Source organism: Ceratosolen solmsi, unplaced genomic scaffold, assembly GCF_000503995.2.
Source record: "Ceratosolen solmsi marchali unplaced genomic scaffold, CerSol_1.0 scaffold15, whole genome shotgun sequence".
Taxonomy (NCBI): Eukaryota; Metazoa; Arthropoda; class Insecta; order Hymenoptera; family Agaonidae; genus Ceratosolen; species Ceratosolen solmsi.
This window is the reverse complement of record NW_011948434.1, coordinates 4255174-4277673: the sequence shown is the minus strand read 5'-3', so window position 1 is coordinate 4277673 and position 22500 is coordinate 4255174. Positions and strand designations below refer to the sequence as shown.

General features: G+C 27.9%; 1 protein-coding gene across 1 annotated transcript in view; it reads right to left on the bottom strand.

Moving 5' to 3' along the window:
• Positions 1–9181: 9181 nt before the first annotated feature.
• The window catches only part of LOC105364874 (midasin), a 161122-nt gene continuing 147803 nt past the window's right edge, over positions 9182–22500 (bottom strand). The window contains exons 7-19 of the mRNA XM_011502903.1: positions 21353–22431; positions 20150–21040; positions 18468–19238; positions 17476–18175; positions 16560–16999; positions 15594–16120; positions 14141–15238; positions 12527–13110; positions 11245–12053; positions 10705–11128; positions 9840–10473; positions 9482–9722; positions 9182–9408 (exon numbers count right to left, since the gene is read on the bottom strand). Coding sequence (XP_011501205.1) covers positions 9226–9408; positions 9482–9722; positions 9840–10473; positions 10705–11128; positions 11245–12053; positions 12527–13110; positions 14141–15238; positions 15594–16120; positions 16560–16999; positions 17476–18175; positions 18468–19238; positions 20150–21040; positions 21353–22431 — 8381 coding nt within the window. The 3' untranslated portion in view covers positions 9182–9225. The remainder of the gene's footprint in view (positions 9409–9481; positions 9723–9839; positions 10474–10704; positions 11129–11244; positions 12054–12526; positions 13111–14140; positions 15239–15593; positions 16121–16559; positions 17000–17475; positions 18176–18467; positions 19239–20149; positions 21041–21352; positions 22432–22500) is intronic.

Below are 22500 nucleotides of genomic sequence, written 5' to 3'. Positions count from 1 at the left end.
TGGTGTCTCGGTCACGGCCTCTCCCCAGCAACAATAGTATAGGAATTATAAGCAATAATAAGAATAACTATTTATCCTTTTTGATACGAGATATTTGATATTTTGTTTCACAATACAGGAGACCGGACGTATTTAATTTGCTCAAACTATACTAGACATAGACATCTCTATATGATATCTATACAGTTACATGGTATTCGCGACTTATCGAAGAAGAAATAATAAGTAATTTATTCGAATTTATTTTCGTCCTAATTCGTAGATTAATATTTTTAATATATATGAGTTTATTTTCTAGCCAACTAACGATCAATATAAGATTAAACAAAATAATTAATGAAAATTTAATAGATTATCATTATAAAGGAAATTAAAACACTGAACATAAGAGTTTTATAATATACATGTTTTATAACTTAAAACATAATTTATATGTGTAAATATCGATATGCAAGTAAAATATGTTGAGAGTTTTCGTCGACTTATTCAATGATAATAGTTAATGTTATAAATACTCACTTGAAATTTCAATGTGATAAAACCTTGTAAAAATTATAAATGAATTATATTTATGATATAATTTATCCTCTTAATAAATAAAGTAATTTACATTTTATATATAATTTAAAAAATTGAATTTTGTAACAGTAATATGTAAATGTATGAGTATTAATTTTTATAAAAATTTTTGTGTTCATAAGCAAATCATATTTTCTGATAATAATGATTTCTGACATAGAAAAAAAAGTGCAACTTGAGAGTTTGTCGAATAAATTGTTCAATTTCTCTAACGTTGATTTTCATTATTGATTAATAATTAATTAAAAATTATCTTATTATTCCTAGTTTGATGTTTTACAATAGGCGAATAATTATTTATCTATAGTTCAATATATAACTAATTTTTAAAAGTTTAAAAATCGAACTAGTTAATAATTTATTATCATAGCATTTCAAATATATACAAGTATTATATAATATAAATTAATATTTATAATTGCAAAAATAATTTATAATCTGACCTATGTATAAATTATTTTACGTATTATTTTGTTTTCCGCATTATTGCAAACTATCTGTAACTTTCAGATTAAATGAATTCATATGCATTACTTATTAATACGTATATACACACAAACAGACACACACATACACACACGCCCGCATATATAAGTATGCATGCAGCGGATATAAAATTGTTACGTGATTTTCTTTAATACGAAAATATAAAATTAATTGTCTAATGAATATTTATTTCTTTAAACAGTAAGCTAGATAATATATATTATTCACAGAATGGAAAATTAATATTTACACTGTTAATTCTTCGGTAGGCCATCTCACATTGTACATTGTTGCCACTTTTCTTATTTAACCGTTAGGCATTTAAATCTACCGAACTCAGCTATTGACTATTTAGAACTTGGGCTGTTATTTTACAATGAAATCCTCAATTTTGTCAACGTCTTAATCGTCTGTAGGTATGATTATAAGTCTATGTGCTTACATACATACCCAACTGATGTATTTGAAGAAGAGAAAAATTGAGGTAAGCCGTTATAGAATTAGTCACTGAATTTGAATTTTTAAATTTCAATATTTTAAAATTTAAAACAACAAGCTTCGACGGACAACTTATTAATGAGTATAAATTAATATTATATTATTCACAAAGTAAAATATTAAATTTAAAAAAGAAAATTGTTTTATTATTCGATTACGATACTTTTTAGGACAAATGTATGTAAGTATTGTTTATTTTGTAATTAAGAAACTGGGAAAAAAGCTTTAAATTTTATTTTTTCTATTAATCAATTAGCAACTGCTTTTCGGCATGTTATCATTATTACGTTTTACTTACTTTCATCTATATGAAATATTTTATATTGTTACGTTAACATTTATTTAAAAATACCTAAAATATTATAATTCTTATATAATATTAAACATCAAATAATAAAAAGGTATGTTCAATGAATATTATCAATTTGTATTTCGTATTTTTTTTTTTTTTTTTAATTATCTTGATTTCGTATATTTTGAATAATTTTTAATTTATATATTTTTAATAATTATGATAAAAATTGAGTTGAAAATAATTATAGATTAAAGTTTTGCCACTTATAATAATACATTTATCCTTTCATAATTGTTCTAAAATTACAATTTAATTTATTTTTACGCTATTGTTCTTTATGCATACGAGCTTTTAAACTTTGTTCACTCACATAAAGATGAATCTTCTGTTCATTGGTCTTTCAAAATAAACAATTATCAATCGAATATTACCAACTACTCTCCAGACTTCTTTTTATCGTAAATCTACGAATCACGGTGAATTCTGAAAGTTCTTGCTTTTCTTTGGGCCTTTCCATTCTTCTTTGAGCCTCTTCGAGTTCCTAATCTGTATCGCCTAATTCTTAAAACCTCGAATTTTCAACGAGCTTCTACGATCCCGAATATTACGGTGTTTTTGTCTCGCGAAGAAATTCTCTTTCTATTTACGCCATTTACTCCAACTAGTTTTCAACATTATTAGATACTTATGTTTTTTTTATTACACCCTTTTTGCTTTAATCACTTGGTTGCTCTTACTTTTTTTTCTACATTTTTTACCCGTGTGTTAAATAATATTCATTGTAATATCATATTAATTCAATTAATCATATCAATTAATATTATCATATTAATATCATATAATGCCAAAATCTCCATATACAAAGGATAATTTTGTATAAATGGACAATTTTTCATCATACTGCTTTTTAGTAGGAAATCCACAAAAAAATTTATAAACAGCGTTCGTGTCAATATTATTATTTTTAAAATATATTAAAATCAGAAAAGTTATATATTTATAACTCATAATCATCAAAAGTAAATTAAGTTTAAATAATATATAATTATTTTAATTACTTTTTAGTTGATTTTTCACAAATATACTTTAAATGTAAAAAATATACTTTCGTTTCAAGTTAAAAAATATTCGTTAAAGAATTAAAATTATTAAAATCTTGGACTTACAATACCTTAATTTTCAATGCTTTTTGACTAATTTTACAGAATTTAATTTTAGGCCCACATCCATATACACTATTAATATATATTATATTAGAATTTCTGTAACATTTATTCAATTCATAATCGAGACAGAATCGATTATTTTTTATGTCAAATTTTACATTTGCATTTTTTTTTTTTTAAATATTGTAAAAAATCTCTTATAGATATGCTCTAGCAAGGTTTAAAGATAATAGTAAGAGTCATATATTTTAAATAAAAAATTATAAATTGCCTAAGTAATAATTTCCTTTGTTTGTTTATTGATTATTTTGTAAAGTCAATTTCAAAAGTCAATTTATTTTTGCACAAATTTTATTAGATATTTGATATTTGGTTTTAAAATCTTATTTATGAAATATCGAAATAAAATATATTCCATTATTTTTTATTTTACATGTATTACATGAAACATAAAAATTTTATATTATTTTTCAGATATAGTCCGAGTTATCGTTTAAAGCATTTTTAATAAATCGAAAATTCTAATTTAATAATCAATTCGCTTATATACATATATTCTTTAAATATCAACATAATTTAGGATAAGAAAAAATATTATTGCAATCATATAGTACATGAATGTTAAATAATATTTTATCAACTTATCGTTATTATAAATTAAATTAATCGTACATACGTACAGGCTTTCACAGATTATATCGTCTCATTCACACAAACATACAAAAATATAATGAAATATCTTTATATCCTCCGCTAAATGATTGAAACTTTTCTAAAATATGAAACTTAAAAATAGAAAATACTTATTATACTATAGATAATTTTAACAATCTTTAAGAAATCGAAAATTATAAAATTAAATATTAATTTGAAGATTACTTATAGGACATTTGTTGTTAAGGATACATGCAGATATTATAATTATAGTGTTTTTAAAATAATAGTAATATCAATTAATTATAAATATTAATATAATTTAAAGTAATATTTGCTCGAATTAGAAGTGTTCAATTAGAAAACGTTCCCGATATTATATTTAAAAATCGGGGGATATAATTTAAAGATTATAAATGATAATGTAATAAATTTATATTCTCATAGTTTTTATGTATAACAATAATATTTTTAATAATGTTTTCCTATTAAACAAAACTTGTCTAATCACAATAGGCATCTTCCTACAGAAATGATATTGTAATTGCAATTTTTCAAAATACTTTTCATAATAATAGATTTTGTGATATAATTTCTATAATTAATTATATTTTTTTTATAAATTCTACTTTTTCAAGCTTTAGTTAACAAGTTCCAGTCTGTTGTTCACAATGTTTAATATTGCATTCGTAACTCTCGCTAAATACATTGAATATTGAATATTCGAGTTACAAAATGAATTTTCCAACAGAACTGCCCTTAGAGTTTTCGCATATTCGCAAAAAAACGGATATTGCCAATAATGGGAAAGGGTGGTTCGTAGAACCGAATTAATGATTGTGGAATTATGAATCGATGTACGATGATTTTCCTTGCATACTGAATAATTACATGCATTATTATTATTATAATACACGAATTATTATACTTATTACGGTTGCTAATGTAATTTCGCTCGGTCTGCTGCTTATATAATAACAAGCACATTCCTTTTTGTACTTCAAATATTTCAAGTTTGTAGTACAATTTAACAAATTTACATGTAAAACTTACCCTTACGATTTACCCACACGTTCATTATCTTCCATTTACTTTTTTTTGTGTCTGTTCTACCACTTCATACGTCCTGCAGTATCATTTTCTTCCCTTTCTTTCATGAAAAATTGACTTATTTTTTCCCCCTTCTAACATTTTTACTTCGCTTTTTGTCTATTTTAACTCGCAACCTTCCTCTTTAACAGTCTTATTGATCTGTCTCGTGGACCTTCTCTTATTTCCCACGTAAGACGTCCATATTTCACACTACGTCGTCTGTATATAATAATTGCAATCTCTACCCCTCCATCTCTCCATAAAAATACATGCACTGCTACGAAATATTGCGTTAAAATATCTTTTCATATGGATTACATTCCGTTATAAAGCTTCTAAAAATGCTAGCTTGATAGTTTTTGTTCATAGTTAAAAAATATGATCGTAAATTATAACGTAATTTTCCTGATTTTGTAGAAAATGAACTAATATACGTTTTCTCAATTTACGAGTATGATATTACGGATACGAATTGTATGATTATAAAGTAATAGGATTATGATTTCGCAGGTGAATTTGCTTCCTTTAAAGTATTAAATTATTTTACAATGTATGATTATTATCATAAGTATATAATTAATAGGTAATACTTTTTAATTAATAATGATCAATCACAAAGATAACATAAGGGGATTTATTCTTTAATTATGAACTTGTAACTCAGAATGAGCTTATTCATCTTTACTATTTTACATATATTATTCTTTGTAAAATTATATTTAATTATAATTTAATAATCATTGCAATAAGAGCGCAAAGCTTGAACAAATATTGTAAAAATATGAACCTTTTACGATTGTTTTATTATTTTTGTAATATTGTACCAATCAATTGAATAAGATAAGAAAGACAATAAGAAATATTTTACATGCTTCTAAAATTTGTATAGAAAATTTTTGAAATCATTTATTTTTCTTAAAAAATAACATTGTGTCAACTGTGACTGTGTGTTATTAAATGGAGGGGAGGGGGCATAATGACCGAGAAACTATGAAAATATGTAATAAATTTTCATTCCCTTTTAGCTTTTCAATAATTCGGTAAGAAAATATAAAAAATTTTATTGATATTACATTTAAAATTATTTGTAATTACTTATTGATTAAATTAGTACAAAAAAGTTAATAAATAATAATTACTTTTAGATCTTTAATTTATAAATTGATGAATTTTTTTATTGTAATATCTGAGTAGCGTAGAGAAAAACATTTAATCAAACTACTACTGTATAAAAATTTTCTGAAAATGAAAAAAATTCAACCATATTTAGTATAAATATTAATATTGATATAGAAATATTACATAAATAAGAACAAAATAACTTTTCAATTATGATTACTTATGATTTCGAATTGAAGCGAAAATTTTATTTGTCTATTATTTTTAATTTGATATTTTTTTAGTAATTGATATTATCTTTCGTTGATAAATTATTACAATTTAAAAGAAGACTTTTTATCTTTGTTATCTAAACATATTTTAATAATAAAAATATATATAATCGACATTTTGGAGCAATATTGAGTTTTTATATTTTAAAGATGAGAATGTAATTTTAATAATAAAATAACTTATTTTTTGATAAATTGATAGTGTCTCTTTCCTCGGTGCTCTCTCTCTCTCTCTCTCTCTCTCTATCTTTCTCTCTCTTTATCACTCTACAATAAAATATGAATGTAATAAAATAAAATATATCTTTCAGTATATATATTTTTTAATTTGATATTCTAACATTCAAAAAGCATTTATCATAAAACTTATCATTTATTAATTTTTATATTTGGGTGGAATGTAAGAATCAAATATAAAGATAGTGATACGTGGTACGTGGATAAAGGTTTTATCACAAGTCGGTTAACGCTGTACCAAACATCAAAGAACAAAGAAATGAAATAAATATGTATTTGAATATATCGATAGAGTAGTCGTGCATTTAATACCTTCAATATTCTGTGTGTCTATTTATTATTTATGTTTAAATAAACATCGATGGCTATGGTATTAAGACGGTTTATTTTTAATTGCGTGAATTTGAATAGTTATTGGTTTAAATTTTTCTTTAAATTTCGTTTTTTTAGTTTTCTTTTTGCCATTTGAAAAATTACGAATTTTGTTCCAAATTCTTAATTAAAATATGAAAAATTTTATATTTCTGGGTTTCAAATATAACATAATCAATCAAATGATTATTCCGTATGTTTACCTTAATTTTTACATATTCATGCTTTTTGCGTAGAACAAAACATACAAAGCTGTATGTGTTTCGCGTAAATTGTATAACGATTAAAAAAAAAAATACGGGGTCGCAATTTGATTATATTGATTATATGATTGTTGAAAATAGAATAAAACACAATTATTTTATAGTATTAATAGGATCCATTATTTTATTCATGTAAAAGTAACCCTCAGAACATATAAAGCCATTATGAATTTTGATGCATGAATTATTAAGTAAAGATTTACACAAAGATGAACTAAAAAAATAAATATATGAAAAAAGACAGATGAAATCGATCGATCATATAAATGATCACAAGCCTAATGATGGTGCTATTTAATTTAATTAATAATTAAATAAATAAATATATAAATATATATATAAAGAACAGCAATTAGATGAAAAATGAAAACAGCAACAGTAAACATATTATTCATTGATTTAATATCGTCCACTTTCATAACCATTATTAACATTATGAATTTTGTATGTAATTTGCAAAATTTTATATTTCAGCATTGAAAATTGTCTACGGTATAATTTTATTCTATATATAAATAAATAATATAAATATAATTCTCTGGTTAAGTATTACTGATTTCTAAAATGCAATTTTTGATTTTGAAAAAATTTCCTTACATACATAATCACCCTTACTAGCATTCTTTTATATATTTATATTATGATTAAGATAATGGTGGTAACGATTATGATGATTATTATTATTAATCTTATTATTACTTATAATAATTAATCAATTGATATATGAAGTGACATTCCTGAAAATTCTTTGATTCATTCATATAATTTCTCGTAATTATTATTATAATCGGATTAGTCTATTAGTCAGTTCAATACAAGTACAATATTTTGCTGAATACTATAATTTGAATTTTTAAAAGAAATTGCTAAATTATCAAATTGCCGTGGATATTCGAGACACAATCTAAGAAAATCGATGGAGTTTTTCAAGCTGTAGCTGTTGAGTACTGGTGGTAATAGCAGAAAAAAAATTGTCAAACGTTATCGAATTGAATATTTTAGTGATCTACTGAACATGGATATGAGATTTGAAATTTCGTAACACGATAAGGTAAATGCATATATATTGCATATTGCATTATATTGCATAAGCATATTGCTTATAATATTGAAAAAAGCAATTCCTAGAGTTTTATTAATATTCTTATTGCACTTTTAATTGAAATATTTTCTTATTCTGTATAATACGGTATTATTTTTTATTCATTACAATAAAATGTTTTGGTAAATTTTTCTTTTATATTTCGTTAAATAGTGTGTTAATTTAATTTATACGAGATTAAATTAATTTTCAAATTTTTGGACATAAAATCGTATTAGTCCGTAAATGTAAAAATCTAAATATCTTTATATAAAACCGTTATTGGTATTATGATAATTATAATTATGTAATTAATAAAATAACATTAGTGAATATTATTAATTTCGTTAAATTTTAAGTATAAGACACTGAAAAGTTATTTTTTTAAGTTATAAAGTTACTCTGAATGCATTTGAAAACATAGCAGATAGAAATAAATTTATTCACTTAAAATTTAGTCACTTTAATATTTTGTCTCGAATATGCATTGCATTTATTAGAATTTTTTAAATTTATTGAAATTTATAAAAACTACAATTCTAAATGAGCCTTGTAATCAATACTTTTTATCTTGCAGCAAATCATATAATGACTAATACAATAAAAGCAGATAAGAAACATTAAACAAATATTGACCGTAGCAATAATATTAGGAAATTTATCTTTGAAAGCTTATAAACACATAATATGAGAAATACTATTTGGGTAAATGTAATCCTATTTTATTCAAAATATTCTTACTAGGATCGTGAATATGACTCATTAACCAGTACAGTGTAAAAGGCATATGTATTTTATTTTTATAAATTAAACAATATTCATATATGACTACAATTAAAATAAGTCTATAAATATTAACATAGACGATCATAACTAGAGGCGGTGTTTTAACAATATACGTTCGCAGATTCTACGTAATGCACAGATTTTTTTTTTTACTACTATGTATAAAATACAAATTGATATCATTTTCTTAAAATAAAATAAATAAATTTAAAAAATATATTTATTTACATAAAAATATCATAAAACATAAAAGAATCAAAGTGATTACATTTATGAGCGAATGTAGTAGTACAATAAGAATTATAATTTGAATGTATTTTATAATTTATGAATCAATTTTGCCAACAACTTCAAACCATTGTCTTAGGGCATCGCTTAATACTCCAGGCAATGCGTTAATATCTCTTAATATCATATAAAATGGAAAAGGGAAACTATCCATATAAGAATTAATACCAGTCAGGTTTCCATCCTTAAACATAGGTATTCTAATATCTAATATAGAATCCTAAAAATAAATATACAATTAAATATCTTATCTACGTAATAATTAATATAGGAAGAAAAAAAATATATTTTACCTTATTTAAGGGCCCGTCGACTATTATGAATACTAAGAAAATATCAGCCAGTCTAGCTCTATGGACGGCGCGATTAATTCTGTCCATTCCTTCAGAAAAAACACCTCTACCATCCGACAGTATAAGTAAGAGCTTTGCATTGTCCATTGAATTTGATTGGCTTTGGAACATGTCAACAGTAAAATCTACCAATTTAGCGACTATAGTTTTCTTCTGTTTAAAACTTATTTCTTGCATTAATCTAAAATTATAAAAATTCATTACTTCTTTTTCATCCGTCAATACGCACATTCACATTATTATAGGCCTCTTATATTTCAATGCCGCAAGTTACTTTATTATCATATGCTTTACAAACCTTGAGCCACTTCTTTCACTGAAAGGTTCTCCCAGAGCGTGCAATATGCTCAGTTCTTCGCCAAAGCTTATTACGGATAATTGTCCAGCCTCTAAGTATGTCATGGCTTTACTGATCAGTGATAATGACTCAAATGCCAACTCTTTGGAATGATTATCTGCCATGCTGCTGGAATCATCGATCGCAAGTACGATTTGGTAGTTTCTCTTGGAAGGCTTCGTTCTTCTCAGCCAAATTTTGTCTTTTCTGAATTGACTCGCTACATATGGAATGATTTTTCTCATATTGATCCGCTTGCCTGTACGATAGTCACCTTTTAATCTTGACGCCTGAGTTGGTTCAAGGACTAATCTTAATTTTTCGGATAGATCACGAGCTGGTGTATCTGTAATGGCACTCAAGGTGTTCCATGCGACGGTCGCCTCTTCCGTCGTAGGTACCTGACGCCATTCGCTAAGCATTTTTTCCACTTCTATTCTCTTGTCCTCGATCAATTTTGTGGATAGCAGATCGCTCTCAATCTCACTCATATTTGTAAAGAAGTTTGATTCGATTCCACGTGTAATTTTCATGGTCTCCTTGATTTCGCCTTCGACGCCAACGATGGTTTCTAGCTGCCCATCTTGCATTCGACCTATAATTAATGGATTTGGATGAAAAATAATATCAATGTTTTATTCACCTTGAATTTGGCAATGCATAAAATAAAGGCGCAATATATTATTCAAATAATTCATTACCAACTACAATAACACTTTAAATAAATGTCATTAAGAAGGAGTACTCATTATTTTTTTGCCGCGTGTGTGCGCGCGTCTGCGTACAATAATTACAATAATAATAATTATTATTATTACTCTGTTACCTTTCTCGTTCTTATCTTTTTTATCCTTGGGTTTATTATCGGTTAATAATTTCTCGGGATCCTGCTTCAGAGTACTTTCGTCATCAACAATTTCGATTTCTTCGTCTTCGTGCATATCGACATCCATCGCTTGTGCATCATCTTTCGCTTCATCTTCTTCCTCTTTATTCGAAGCTTGTTCTTTTGATTGTTTTTCAGTAGCGGCATCCATCGCGTAATGATCGAATTTTTCCTTTTCCTTTACATGTTGACACATGTCTGGTTCGCCGTTTTCATCGCGCTCTGCACCTTCGTCGTTATTGCCATCCTCGGATAATTTTTCTTGAGAATGTATCATTGTTTTCAGCTTTTTCTTATCAGGTTCTATTTTCTCAGCCAACATATGAGTCTCGTCACTTTTACCTGGATGCTTTCTTTTTTCATTCTATTAAAAATGAACAGCATTACATGTAATTAAAAAAAAATAATTTTTTTTTCATGATTATTATTACGATGAAATTAAAAATAAAATGTTTATAGTAACATGTTAATGGGTATTACCTGCTGAGCATCTATATCTTGATTTGAAACTGAATTGATTTTTTCCAACGATGTTCCCGAATGTCCACTGTTGTGCTCCTCAGCTTTCGATTGTCCTGTTCCTTTATCCTTTCTCTCGTCTTGCCAATTTTCCGCATTTGACTCTTCCTTCGAATCCTGTTCGTTTTTTACTCCATTAGCGACATTATCTTTAGAGCCGTCTTCTGTCTCGTTTACTTGCTTAGATGCATCCAATTCTTTCGATGGTTCATCTGTGCTCGGCATCGCTTTCTCCTCCATTTCATTTTCCACGCCTTCCATATTTTCCTCTTCTTTATTTTCTTTGTTTATTTCGGATGCTTGTTGAATTGCTTCATCTACATTTTCATCGACTTTATTCGCCTCATCCTCGGGCTTGTCGGTGGATTTTTCTTTCTCAGTTTCATCTTCTTCATCACTAGTATCCGTATGTGTATCCTTAATTTCATCATTAATTTCTTCATTTTCAGGTATATTTGATTCTTGATTTTCCGGGACTTCTATCGATTCTTTCATTTTATCAATATCAAATGGATTTTCCTCGTTATTTTGTTCGTCATTTTCGACATTGTCGTCTTCCATATTGATATCTTCTGAAAGATCTAATGGTTCGGGTTCTGGCTCTGGTTGATGCTTTCCGTGATAAGGATTCACATGGTCTTCATCATATTCTGGTTCTTCCATTTCATTTATTTCTTTTTGTTGTTCTGTATTTATTTCGTTTTTGTCGTTTCCTTGGTCTTCGGGACTTTCTTGAGTTTTGTCATCTTTGTTTCCAAATTCTTTGTCTCCTAAAATATAACATAATAATAGATTGATTAAATTAAACGCATAAACGTTTGAACTCTCATACAGAAAAATGTTTTAAAATACTTCGCCAATATTTTGGTAATATTTACATGTATTATATTTACATTGGTTTTATGTTTTACTTTGTATTAAAAAGCCAAAAATTTTATACCGATATTATAAATATGCGAGTTCCATCCTTATAAACTTTCAAACAAAAAATGCTAATTTTACAAATTTCGCGTATATAATTACATAAGCTTTGTAAGTGATGTCAATATACAATGAACTTCTTTTCCTTACATCTAACGTATGTTAATTTTCTTTTTAATATCATAAGAATTACTCATTTTATTGCTTAATAAATAGTATATCATAGCAATTATCATATCAATTTATTTATATTAACCATATATTTCTTTTATTAACCTGTAAAATTTTTTAAATATCTTAATTCATTATTAAAGCGTGTCACCTGTACTTTCACCATCCCCAATTTCTTCCTTATCTTTATTAGTCTGCTCATTTTTTAATTCATCTTCATCATCGCCCCAAATCTGCTGGTCTAACTTATCAACTGCACCAGTTGTATCGTCCATTTCTTTATCAATATTCTCATCATCTTTGTCATCATTATTACTCGTATCGTCTTCTTCCTTCTTATCTAAATCCTGCAATTTGCCTTCAAAATCCTCGGACATCTCAATACCTTTATCTTCTTCCGGACAATCTTTATCTTCAAGTTTTTCTTTTTCCTGACCAGCAGGTCGTGCGTCTTCTAACTGATCTTCTGTTTCGATTCTGTCAGACACGTCTGTTTGACCTTCACCATCTCCTAATCCCATGCCACCCTTACTGGATTGCTCTGATCCTTCTTCACCTTCTTCAAGATCAAGATCCTTTGGAACACAAAAGCCATTGGTAGCGAGATCAAGGAATACATTCAGCTGCATATGTAAGATTTTACATGTAATACGAAGGGCGGCCACTTGCTCATTCAGATAAAATTGAACTAATAAAAGATATTGATGAAGTAACGGTAAACATTTTTTAAGAAGCCTGGAAAATAAAATTAAATAAATAGTGAATTTTTGCACTATAAAATTATGATAAATTAAACTTTTTTTTTAGTCAATTATAATTATCACAAGCTAAATATTAATTTATCAATACATAAACGATGATTTAGTGTTATATTTTTATTGATCTACACGTGCTAAAATTATAGTTAATATTGATTGAACAGTGCTTTTCAATCTTTATATAAAATTAATAACTCTGCTTCATTTGAATAATAAAGTACAATTTGTATAAACTGTTTATACAATGTTTATATAATTTTATAAACTGTAAAAACACTTATTTAAAACATTGACATATGTGACCAAATACAACTGTTGATATACTTTATAGCTTATTTATTATTAATTCGTGAATTAAATTGTAAATCAAATAAATATAATTTGTAAGCTTAATTAATCAGTTTCTTAAATTTTCTATTCAATTCAATTATTTACTAAATTTACTATTTAAATATCGAAATTTGGATACAATGTAACAAATACGTAAAAAAATTTTAATTGTCATAATCATTAGCTTCTAGAAAACTCAAAGACCATTTATAACATTTATAATTATACAATGCATGTGGTCGATTACATTCACGAATTAATTAGTATTGTTTAAATTTCATATTAAAACCTTTTAATTAATCTAAAATAATGTAGAAAATATATTTTTGTTAACTTCATAATTTTTAAACAAAATACTTCGCACACATTAAATTATATTTACTTTTTCATTTGTAAAAAGACTAAGAACATCCAGTAAAGGTTTAAATTATAAATATAAAGTTTTATAAACTTATAATATATTATTTTACGATAAATAATTTTTAGATCATAGTAATATCAAAAGTAAGAACTATAAAAAGCTTGCTAATTATTTAGTCAAGAATATATTTTCAAATAAAGATGAATATTTTTTACAATAAACATTTGCAAATTGATATAAAGTTACTCATATATTTATGAGCTAATTAATTTTTCTTCAATAATTTGTTAAATATAAATATAAAAATATATCTTACCCGCAGTAATATGAAATCAGTTCAGAATTACTATAAAATATATTTGCCAATAGATGATTTAAGGTTTGATAAATTTCTTTTAATTTCAAAGCTTTTATATCTGCTTCAATGGATTCTATTAATTTTTCTTTTAACTTATTTCGCTCGTATTCGTCGTCATTAGGGTCTTCGTTTAAATTTTCATTACTATGACTATTTTTATAGTTAAATTCAATTTCGGACGGTAGGCTATTTTTGTACTTATCTTGAATAACAAATAAAACTGTGTTTAATAATTTTTCTAAATTAATCTCATATTTATCGCAATCGTCTTTGTACGAAGAGACGTCGGATATTGTCTGCTGCTCCGAAGAAATCATTATCTCGTCAAATTTATTCAATATACGTGTTATATTTGTTTCAAGGAAAATAATATTTGTTAACAACGGATGATTTTTTTCTTCTACATAAAACATGATTGCAAAGTGACGTAAATTTTCTTTTACACTTGTCAAGGAAATAAAACTTTCCTTTAAAAATTCAAAGTGTTTTGTCGTCATAATACGTGTTTGAACTTCACTCTCATAATTATCCCCGTAAATAATACGTTGCTCTGGGAACATTATATCGAATTTTTTCACAATATCTATTATTAATTTTAAGCACTCAACAATGTAACAATTCGCCTTTTCCCAAATTGTATCGCCTTTCTTACAACTAACAATTGCTAAATCATTAGTAGCTAAGTTATATGTGTTATCATCACTCGCATCTTGAGCTTCAGATGGGCAAGCTTGCAAGTATATTTGGAATTGTTCAAGACTAGTTTGTGCTGTGATCAATAATTCTTTCAAATTATTAGCCATATTATACAGATCTACTTGCTTTCTAATCAAAGTATCATCAATACTTATGCTTGACAAATCTGAAATATGAGAATCTAAATTGCCTAAGTATTTGAAGGCTGCAGCGAGTATCTTCTTCTGTTTATTAGCCATTAGCATAAGATGCGTAGAAAAGCCCATACACCGTTCCATATTCTGATTTCCAAGATCCGTTTTGCTAGTTAAAAGGGTGCGATTTAACGCATTTAATTTAATCAAAGAGCCATAGTAATATCTGAAAAAAAAATACAAATAAAATGTAAATTAATGATTTTAGGTAATTATTTTATTATTATCCAGGCATAGGTTTCTTTAAATTGTTTAAATAGCACTAAATTGATAATGCTTATTTATTTAATAACGCATAATTTATTAAAAATTCTTGTTTTATGAACTTTAATAAATTGCTTGCTTGGAGTTTTAGATTAGAATTACCGTAGACAAAGATTTCTCTACCACAATACATAGATAATTTTTTATTAAGAATAGTCAATTCATCGAAATCAATTTAGATATCTATGTTAGTTATGAAAATAGAAAGCTCACTGCAACTTATCGTTAAATTAATACGATTTCAAAAATAATATAACCTTTCGATACCGTCCCACTGATCCAAAATCTTCCTCCCATTACCATCTAAGTGAATGGACTTTAAAGCAGCTTTAACATCTAGTGGAGGTATTGTGTAATCTATTACTTCGTCCAGTTTATTTTTCCACGCAAGAATGCCAATTCTATGCGAGACTCCGAAATCCATCAACGCCTTAAAGTAATCCGCAAGCGCTAAACGTTTTTGTTGAAGTATGCTTTTAGCCTGAGATTTCTGTTTTGATTTTGGAAGGGTCCGATCGACTTCAAGGGCTCGTAAGCTATTGCCATGATTTGTGAATTCCTCGACAAAATCTTCAAAAGTAACACGTAGATTTGGATAGGATGACATGAGGATCACCTCCTTACAAAGTTTTCTAGCTCGTAATAAATAATGAGTGTCAGCTCTTGCGATCAAATCACTTTTAATGCTAGAAATGTCATTAGCTTTCTTCTTTGATGCATTTATGATATAATCGTTCGGATTGATGTCACAATTTCGGCTATTTTCCACGCGATCCCAAATACCCTTTGAAAAAAATATTAAAAATATGAAATATAATTTTTAATCACTTTCAATAATTCAATTTGAATTAAACTAAACATCTACTAATAAACGTTATCGTATTAAAATCGTATTGAAATAATAAATTTATTTTATAACATTGACAAGACATTGCTCTTACCGAATATACGCATAATTTCGCATAAGTTTTCTATAAGTTTATTAGAGTCTATGAAACTATTAATGATTTTCACTTTATTTAAGCTTATTAATATTTCCTTATTAATCTAAGGAATTATTAAGCTTATTAATATAATGAAACGCAAATTTATATCATTTAATTTTTAATGTAATGATTAAAGTATGTATTTTAATCACGGAAGCGACAATCGTTTAAACTAAAATTTTGACCCTAGAGTCTTTACATCTTGATATACAATTATACTTGACATGCACAACTTACAGTATCCTTTTTATATGACGGTTTAACAATTAATTGCGGGGTCACGGGTTCTTTCAGGCCATTTTCAAATTCTTTTATAAATTTATGCAGCGTACGGTGAGTCTTTTCAATGGTTTCTTTCACCGCCCAGTAGCTTATGTCGTTCCATCGAGCAATTTTAACAAAATCCTTGAGCTTCTTCTCAATTGGCGTTTTGATTAAATTAATTTTAACATTGACATCTGATAAAAATTGTTTATAATAGTTGTAAATATTCCAAGAAATTGCAAGGAGATTATCTCTTTCTGTGCTGGGATTTAAATAATAAGCATGGCAATGGAATGTTAAAACGAGTTCCAAACGTGCCTCAAATTCTACGAGCGTTGACGAATTCATAAATAGTTCTAAAGATTCGATCAGTTTTTTAGATGTTATAGGATCATTGTCGGCATTATCTTCGGCTATAAAATAAGAAAATTATAGCAATAATTAGATTTTATCAACAATTTCTGGCCTAAATCATACAGGCATTTGTTTGATTTTGCCGCGAGCACAATTTGAAGCGAAAATAACAATATATTAGCTCACTCGGAAATTTTACAAAATTTAACGACACGTTGCAATATTTCAATCGAGCTTTAAACCCTTTAACAAATATATCAATTTTTTTTCCACATAATATCATAAATGTAAAGTAGCACGCGTTAATTTCGTTAACGATTATCCAGGCATTTTAATAATATATTTCAGAGATCTTAGAAATTTTACTTAACAGATGTATAATTTTTTGCAAGAGCTCGTTTCAATGTAACAATTACGTAAAAGTGGTGAAAGCATATATTTTCAGAGTGGTGCTCAATTTACATTATTAGAAGGATAAAAACGTAATAATCTATGCGCGTTCTCAACTACTTCTAATTTTTAATCGATGGCTTACATTTGGCAACATAACTGTCGAACAGGGCATAGAGGTAGAACCACCATTTGGAAGTACGCGAACGAAGCCTCAATTGCGTCGTTGCGAGGCAATCCTTCCAGCAAGCCAATTCTAGTTTTCGCCACGCGATAATCTGCTGCGTCAAGGCCAATATAAACTCCGTTAGGGTCACGTCACTATGGGCATTCTCTTCCCACTCGTGCATCTTAACGAGCAGCAGCTCGAGGCCGGTAAGGAACCTCGAAACGGCCGAAGTCACGGGGAACGAGTCTATCCTCTCTAATATAATCCTTAAAGAGATCAGTGTCGGATGCTCCGGCCATTGCTCCAAAAGTTCCAAGATCTTGCCCGAGATGCTTTTGAGCAAGGGCACACACTGCTTCACCTCCTCGATGTTACTATCTTTGTAATAATCATAGTGTTTGTCGTTACTCCTGACGACGTTGAGGCTGCCTCCGGGGCTGAGCATCTCGCCCAAGCCAAGTCGGCTGGCCGTACAACTCAGAACGTTCAAACTTGTGTAAAGATTGGCGGTTGGTGTGTTGGTGAGAGCTGGGAGGACATTGAATAGCAAGAGGCCGAAGGTGCCGCAGCGTTGTAGGAAAGGTTCGATAAAATCGGGCCGCATGCCGTCCTCGCTCTTGCACAACCACTCGGAATCCGCGAAGGTCTTTACGATGCTTGAATGTATGTTCTGTACCTGAATGTGTAAGGGAAACAATATTTAAGTTGGTAAGGTTCATTTAATGAATAATAGTTGGTCTACGAGGATAGGTAAAAGTTATGAGATTGATGAAGAGGGGGAGGGGATATTAAAAATTTTTATCAAGATACATAGATATGGTTTTTGTGATAAGGACTATAGCGATGAAACGGTTATTTCTCTAACTTTGCGTGCAAGATTCTTGATTCGAAAGGTTGTGTAAGGATCGATTTAAATTTTCATAATTTTATGCAAATTTGTATAATAAACTTGAAAGAGATGTACTCACTTCTTGCATATCATTTTCACCAATCAAGGCTTCAAAATCTTTCTCTTCGCTCGACACCTTTATCTTCTCTTCTAAACTTGGCGTTAAAACATTATGAATATCTGCAAAATCGGTCTCCCGTTGAGTTGGGAATAGGTCTTTCAGCTCTTGTAAAATTTCTTCTTCTTCTGTCAATGTTTGCCCGCGAACTTTTGATTCATTTTTGTACAAACTACCTTGTTCTGCTTCCCGTTTCTCCAATTCTCTTTGCTGTTGTTGCCAAATTAACGAAATTTGATGTAATATACTATTGAGTTGCGTCCATAATGGCTTTGTCAAACTACCTCTCAATACAATGTAATTATAAAATTCATAAAGACCAGCTATCGTTAACTTAAATTGTTCGTGCAAAATTACGAAAGTGTTTTCGGATTTCATGCTGTTACTTAGTAATATTCTACTTTCGTGTGAGATACACAGATTAACTAAACTAAGAAGACTCTCCTGTTCAGGGCCGATTGTTGGAAAGCGCATCAGGCCCTGAAGAAAACCTTCGAGTTTTTTGGAGTCGATATTTCTTTCCGCTGCTGCGATTTCTTTACAACTTTCGTTTTTAAGAATGCGAATACCGTGACGCATTTGAGCAAGTCCCGATAAAATAGGAAGTACGATATCAGGATATCCCGTCATAAATCTTGTCTCTATTTTATCCATAAATCTATGCATTGATTCAAGCCATATTTCAGCTTCTCGTATTGATGAATTAAGATTTTCGATGTTATTTACATTGAGCTGAAAAGAATTTTGCAAAAGTTTAAATATTAGCAACAACATATAAGGATTAAACTAGTGATAAATTCAGAGCAGTAATAATTATTATTGCATTTGAATATATTTATCGCTAAAATATGAACGATGAAATCATCAAATATCTATATATATATATATATATAAACCAAAAGTTCTTTTAATAATTAAATTTTTTTTCAATTTTATTTTAAGTGAATATTGAGTTTGCAATGAAAGATACTAGAAATGCAAAATTATTTCTCTTCAATTTCAATAATTGTTGTGGAAAATAAAACATTTAGAAGACGATAACGGATTTTTTTTAGAATTGAACAATCTAGGGGAACAAAATTTTTTACATCTATTTTACTAATTTTAACGTGCATTTTATCAAATTTTAAAAGAAATTAAATATCTATTCTTTTATGGAAAAAAAATATGACAAATATTATTTCAATTGAATGATACTACTGTTATCTAAAATTGAAATGTCGATTACATTATTAATACAGAATTACGAATGCTGAAGAATATATTTAAATTATATAATTATAAAAATACAATTAAATTTATATTTAACTAAAATTATATAAAATAAATGTTATATTTACAGTTAGAAAAAGCATTCAAATTATTGTAGAAGCATTAAGTGTAAATTATCATCAGTCCATTGTTAAAATTTTATAAATACTTATTAAAATACTTATTTAATATAATATTTAATTTAATATTCTTCATAACACTTCTTTTACTTTCAAGCCAACATTTAATGCATAAGTATCAGTAGCAACGTTTTAAATTTTAAACAATAAATTATGTAAGTAAAATCGCATTTAAATAAGTAGTTCATGCTATTATTACGTTTTATTACTGATATGAATAAAGTGCAATACGCGACGATTGTCATAACAAACCTCATTTTTCAATTTTATCGTGGCGTCACTGAGTTGTTGGATATGCTTATTAACGACAGTGTACGAGCCGAGAGTTATTCGGAAATTGATAAATTCTTTAGAGAGTGCAATAAATTCAGTATTTTTCGGTCTTACAGCTTTCAAATTACTCAAGGACTCTCTTTTAATCTTTAGGCTCGTAAGACTATCTTGCATATGATGGATTCTTGGATGAGTAGTGCAGTTATCCATTTGACCTAAAATCCTTGAATAGAGAGTAGCCACGTAGATTGTTTTTTCGCAATCTGTAATATCCTCCTGTACGTAATTCAACTTAAGGGCAACTTTGTGCACGGGATCGATGTAACCCATGTTGCCAAATATAAAAGTGTGAAGGTATCCAAGTAGGGCCCAAGCTTCGCCTCTCTTTAATTTCAACTCGCTTAAACTTAATTTGGAAATTCTACGCAAATTGCTTAAAGGCATTAAATATTCGTCAGTGATGGCTAAGGCGGCGGCACAACTTAATATTTGCTTGTAAAAAAGTTCCTTAAATCGTGAATCATTTTCGACCATAGCGGACGTCGCCAAGAAATTTTGAATTAAATGATACAAGGTTTGCAAGTCATTAAATGCAGCGTCAAATTGTTGGGAATTGATAGCGACGCTATTCTTCCACAATAAATCATTTAATGTTTTTAATTGCTCAAGACGATTCTCGTGATTGCCGAGTGCCACGTTTCTTATGATGGACGATTTTTCGGAATACAATTTTTGCGATTTGTCGAATAGAAGTTCTGCAACTAGAGTCACGAGTATCGGACCACTGTCAAGATTCTCTCGATCCGACATTTCAGTCGAACCGTTAAGTTTTCCTTTACCTTGCACGGTAGTATTTTGCCAGTGCGTTATCTGTTTAAAAAGACATAATAAACATCAAGATAAAATTATAGTTGTAAATATAGAAAATAGATAAAAAAATTATTATAATTGTTTTCAATAATTTTAAAGACTTTATTGAGTAAATTTTAAGGGCTTAATAAAAAACTTTATTCTTTGAGAAATAAAAAGTATTTCAACTTTTTTTCTCATTTAACTTAAGAATCATTTATACATGAAATTATATTAGTTATAATCTAAATGTAATGTGTAAGTGAAAATAATGAAAAACCTTTATTCCTATATAATATAATATATAATTGAGGAAAATAGTAAATTACATACCTGTTGAAAACTTTTAATGGCATAAGAATGTTCACTAAATTTTGAAAACAAAACGAATAGCGCGAATATCAAGCGATTACGTTCCACCACATTATGCTGCTTCTCACAAATTGTGCTTAGTATTCCATGTAATTCAATGGGTATATTTGGAATGTTGTTATGATGAACAGAAAGGCAGCTTGAAGGCAAAGCAATATCATTCAACTCCTTGGACAGATTTTGACAAAATTTTCTTTGAACCATTCCGACAAATAATATAAACATATATTCGTGGAGCGGCCAAAGCTGAATTTTGGCTGCAGTTTTTGCCATTTCGTTCGTTAATTGTATTTGAAGCTGTTCAGTCGAGGTAGAGTCTTCCGAAGAAACCGTAATATTTAAATGTGTTTCGCAAAATGTGCTCGTATCTTGGAGTACTCGAAATACATTCTCATTAATTGTTTCATTAGAATAAATCTTCTGCCACAGAGATATTAATTCAGATCGAATCATTAAGGCTTTCTCTGTTTGAAGCGCGACGAATTTCTGTTCGTCTATTAAATTCGTAGATATGTATTTATTTTTAGATGGGTAAAAAGAATTCGTTACATTCTGTAACATCGTGTGTGCTTTCAAAACAATATCAGATGAGTGTGGTAAAGGCGAAATTATATGCTTTTTATAAATTTTGCAGATTTTCCTAAACGGATCATAAAGTGATATTATGCTTTCGTCGATTTTATCGATGATGTTTTTTAAATAATCATCTTGGTCCGTTGGAGTTAAATCATTATAATATTCTCCAAGATGCATTAAACATTTTTTCAGCCATTTGTAATGTACTTTTATTAACAAAACAACTTCATCCAGATTTTCAAACTGATTATTAGATTTTTTTGATTTATCTACTAAGATCATTTTACCCAAATGACAAAATCTACTGAACCATTTTAAATTCTGACGAAGTATTACGTATGAAAATTCATCGATGATTCTTCGACTTTTTCTTAATATATTCTCAATATAGTTTTGGAATTGAAGTAAAAACGTTACGTAATTTGTTATAAGGCATTGGTCCTTCAATTTTATTGTCATTTTACCTATAGAAAATTGGCATTTATTAATAAAAACTTTAAATATTAGGAATAAAATTGTTATATTTATTATAA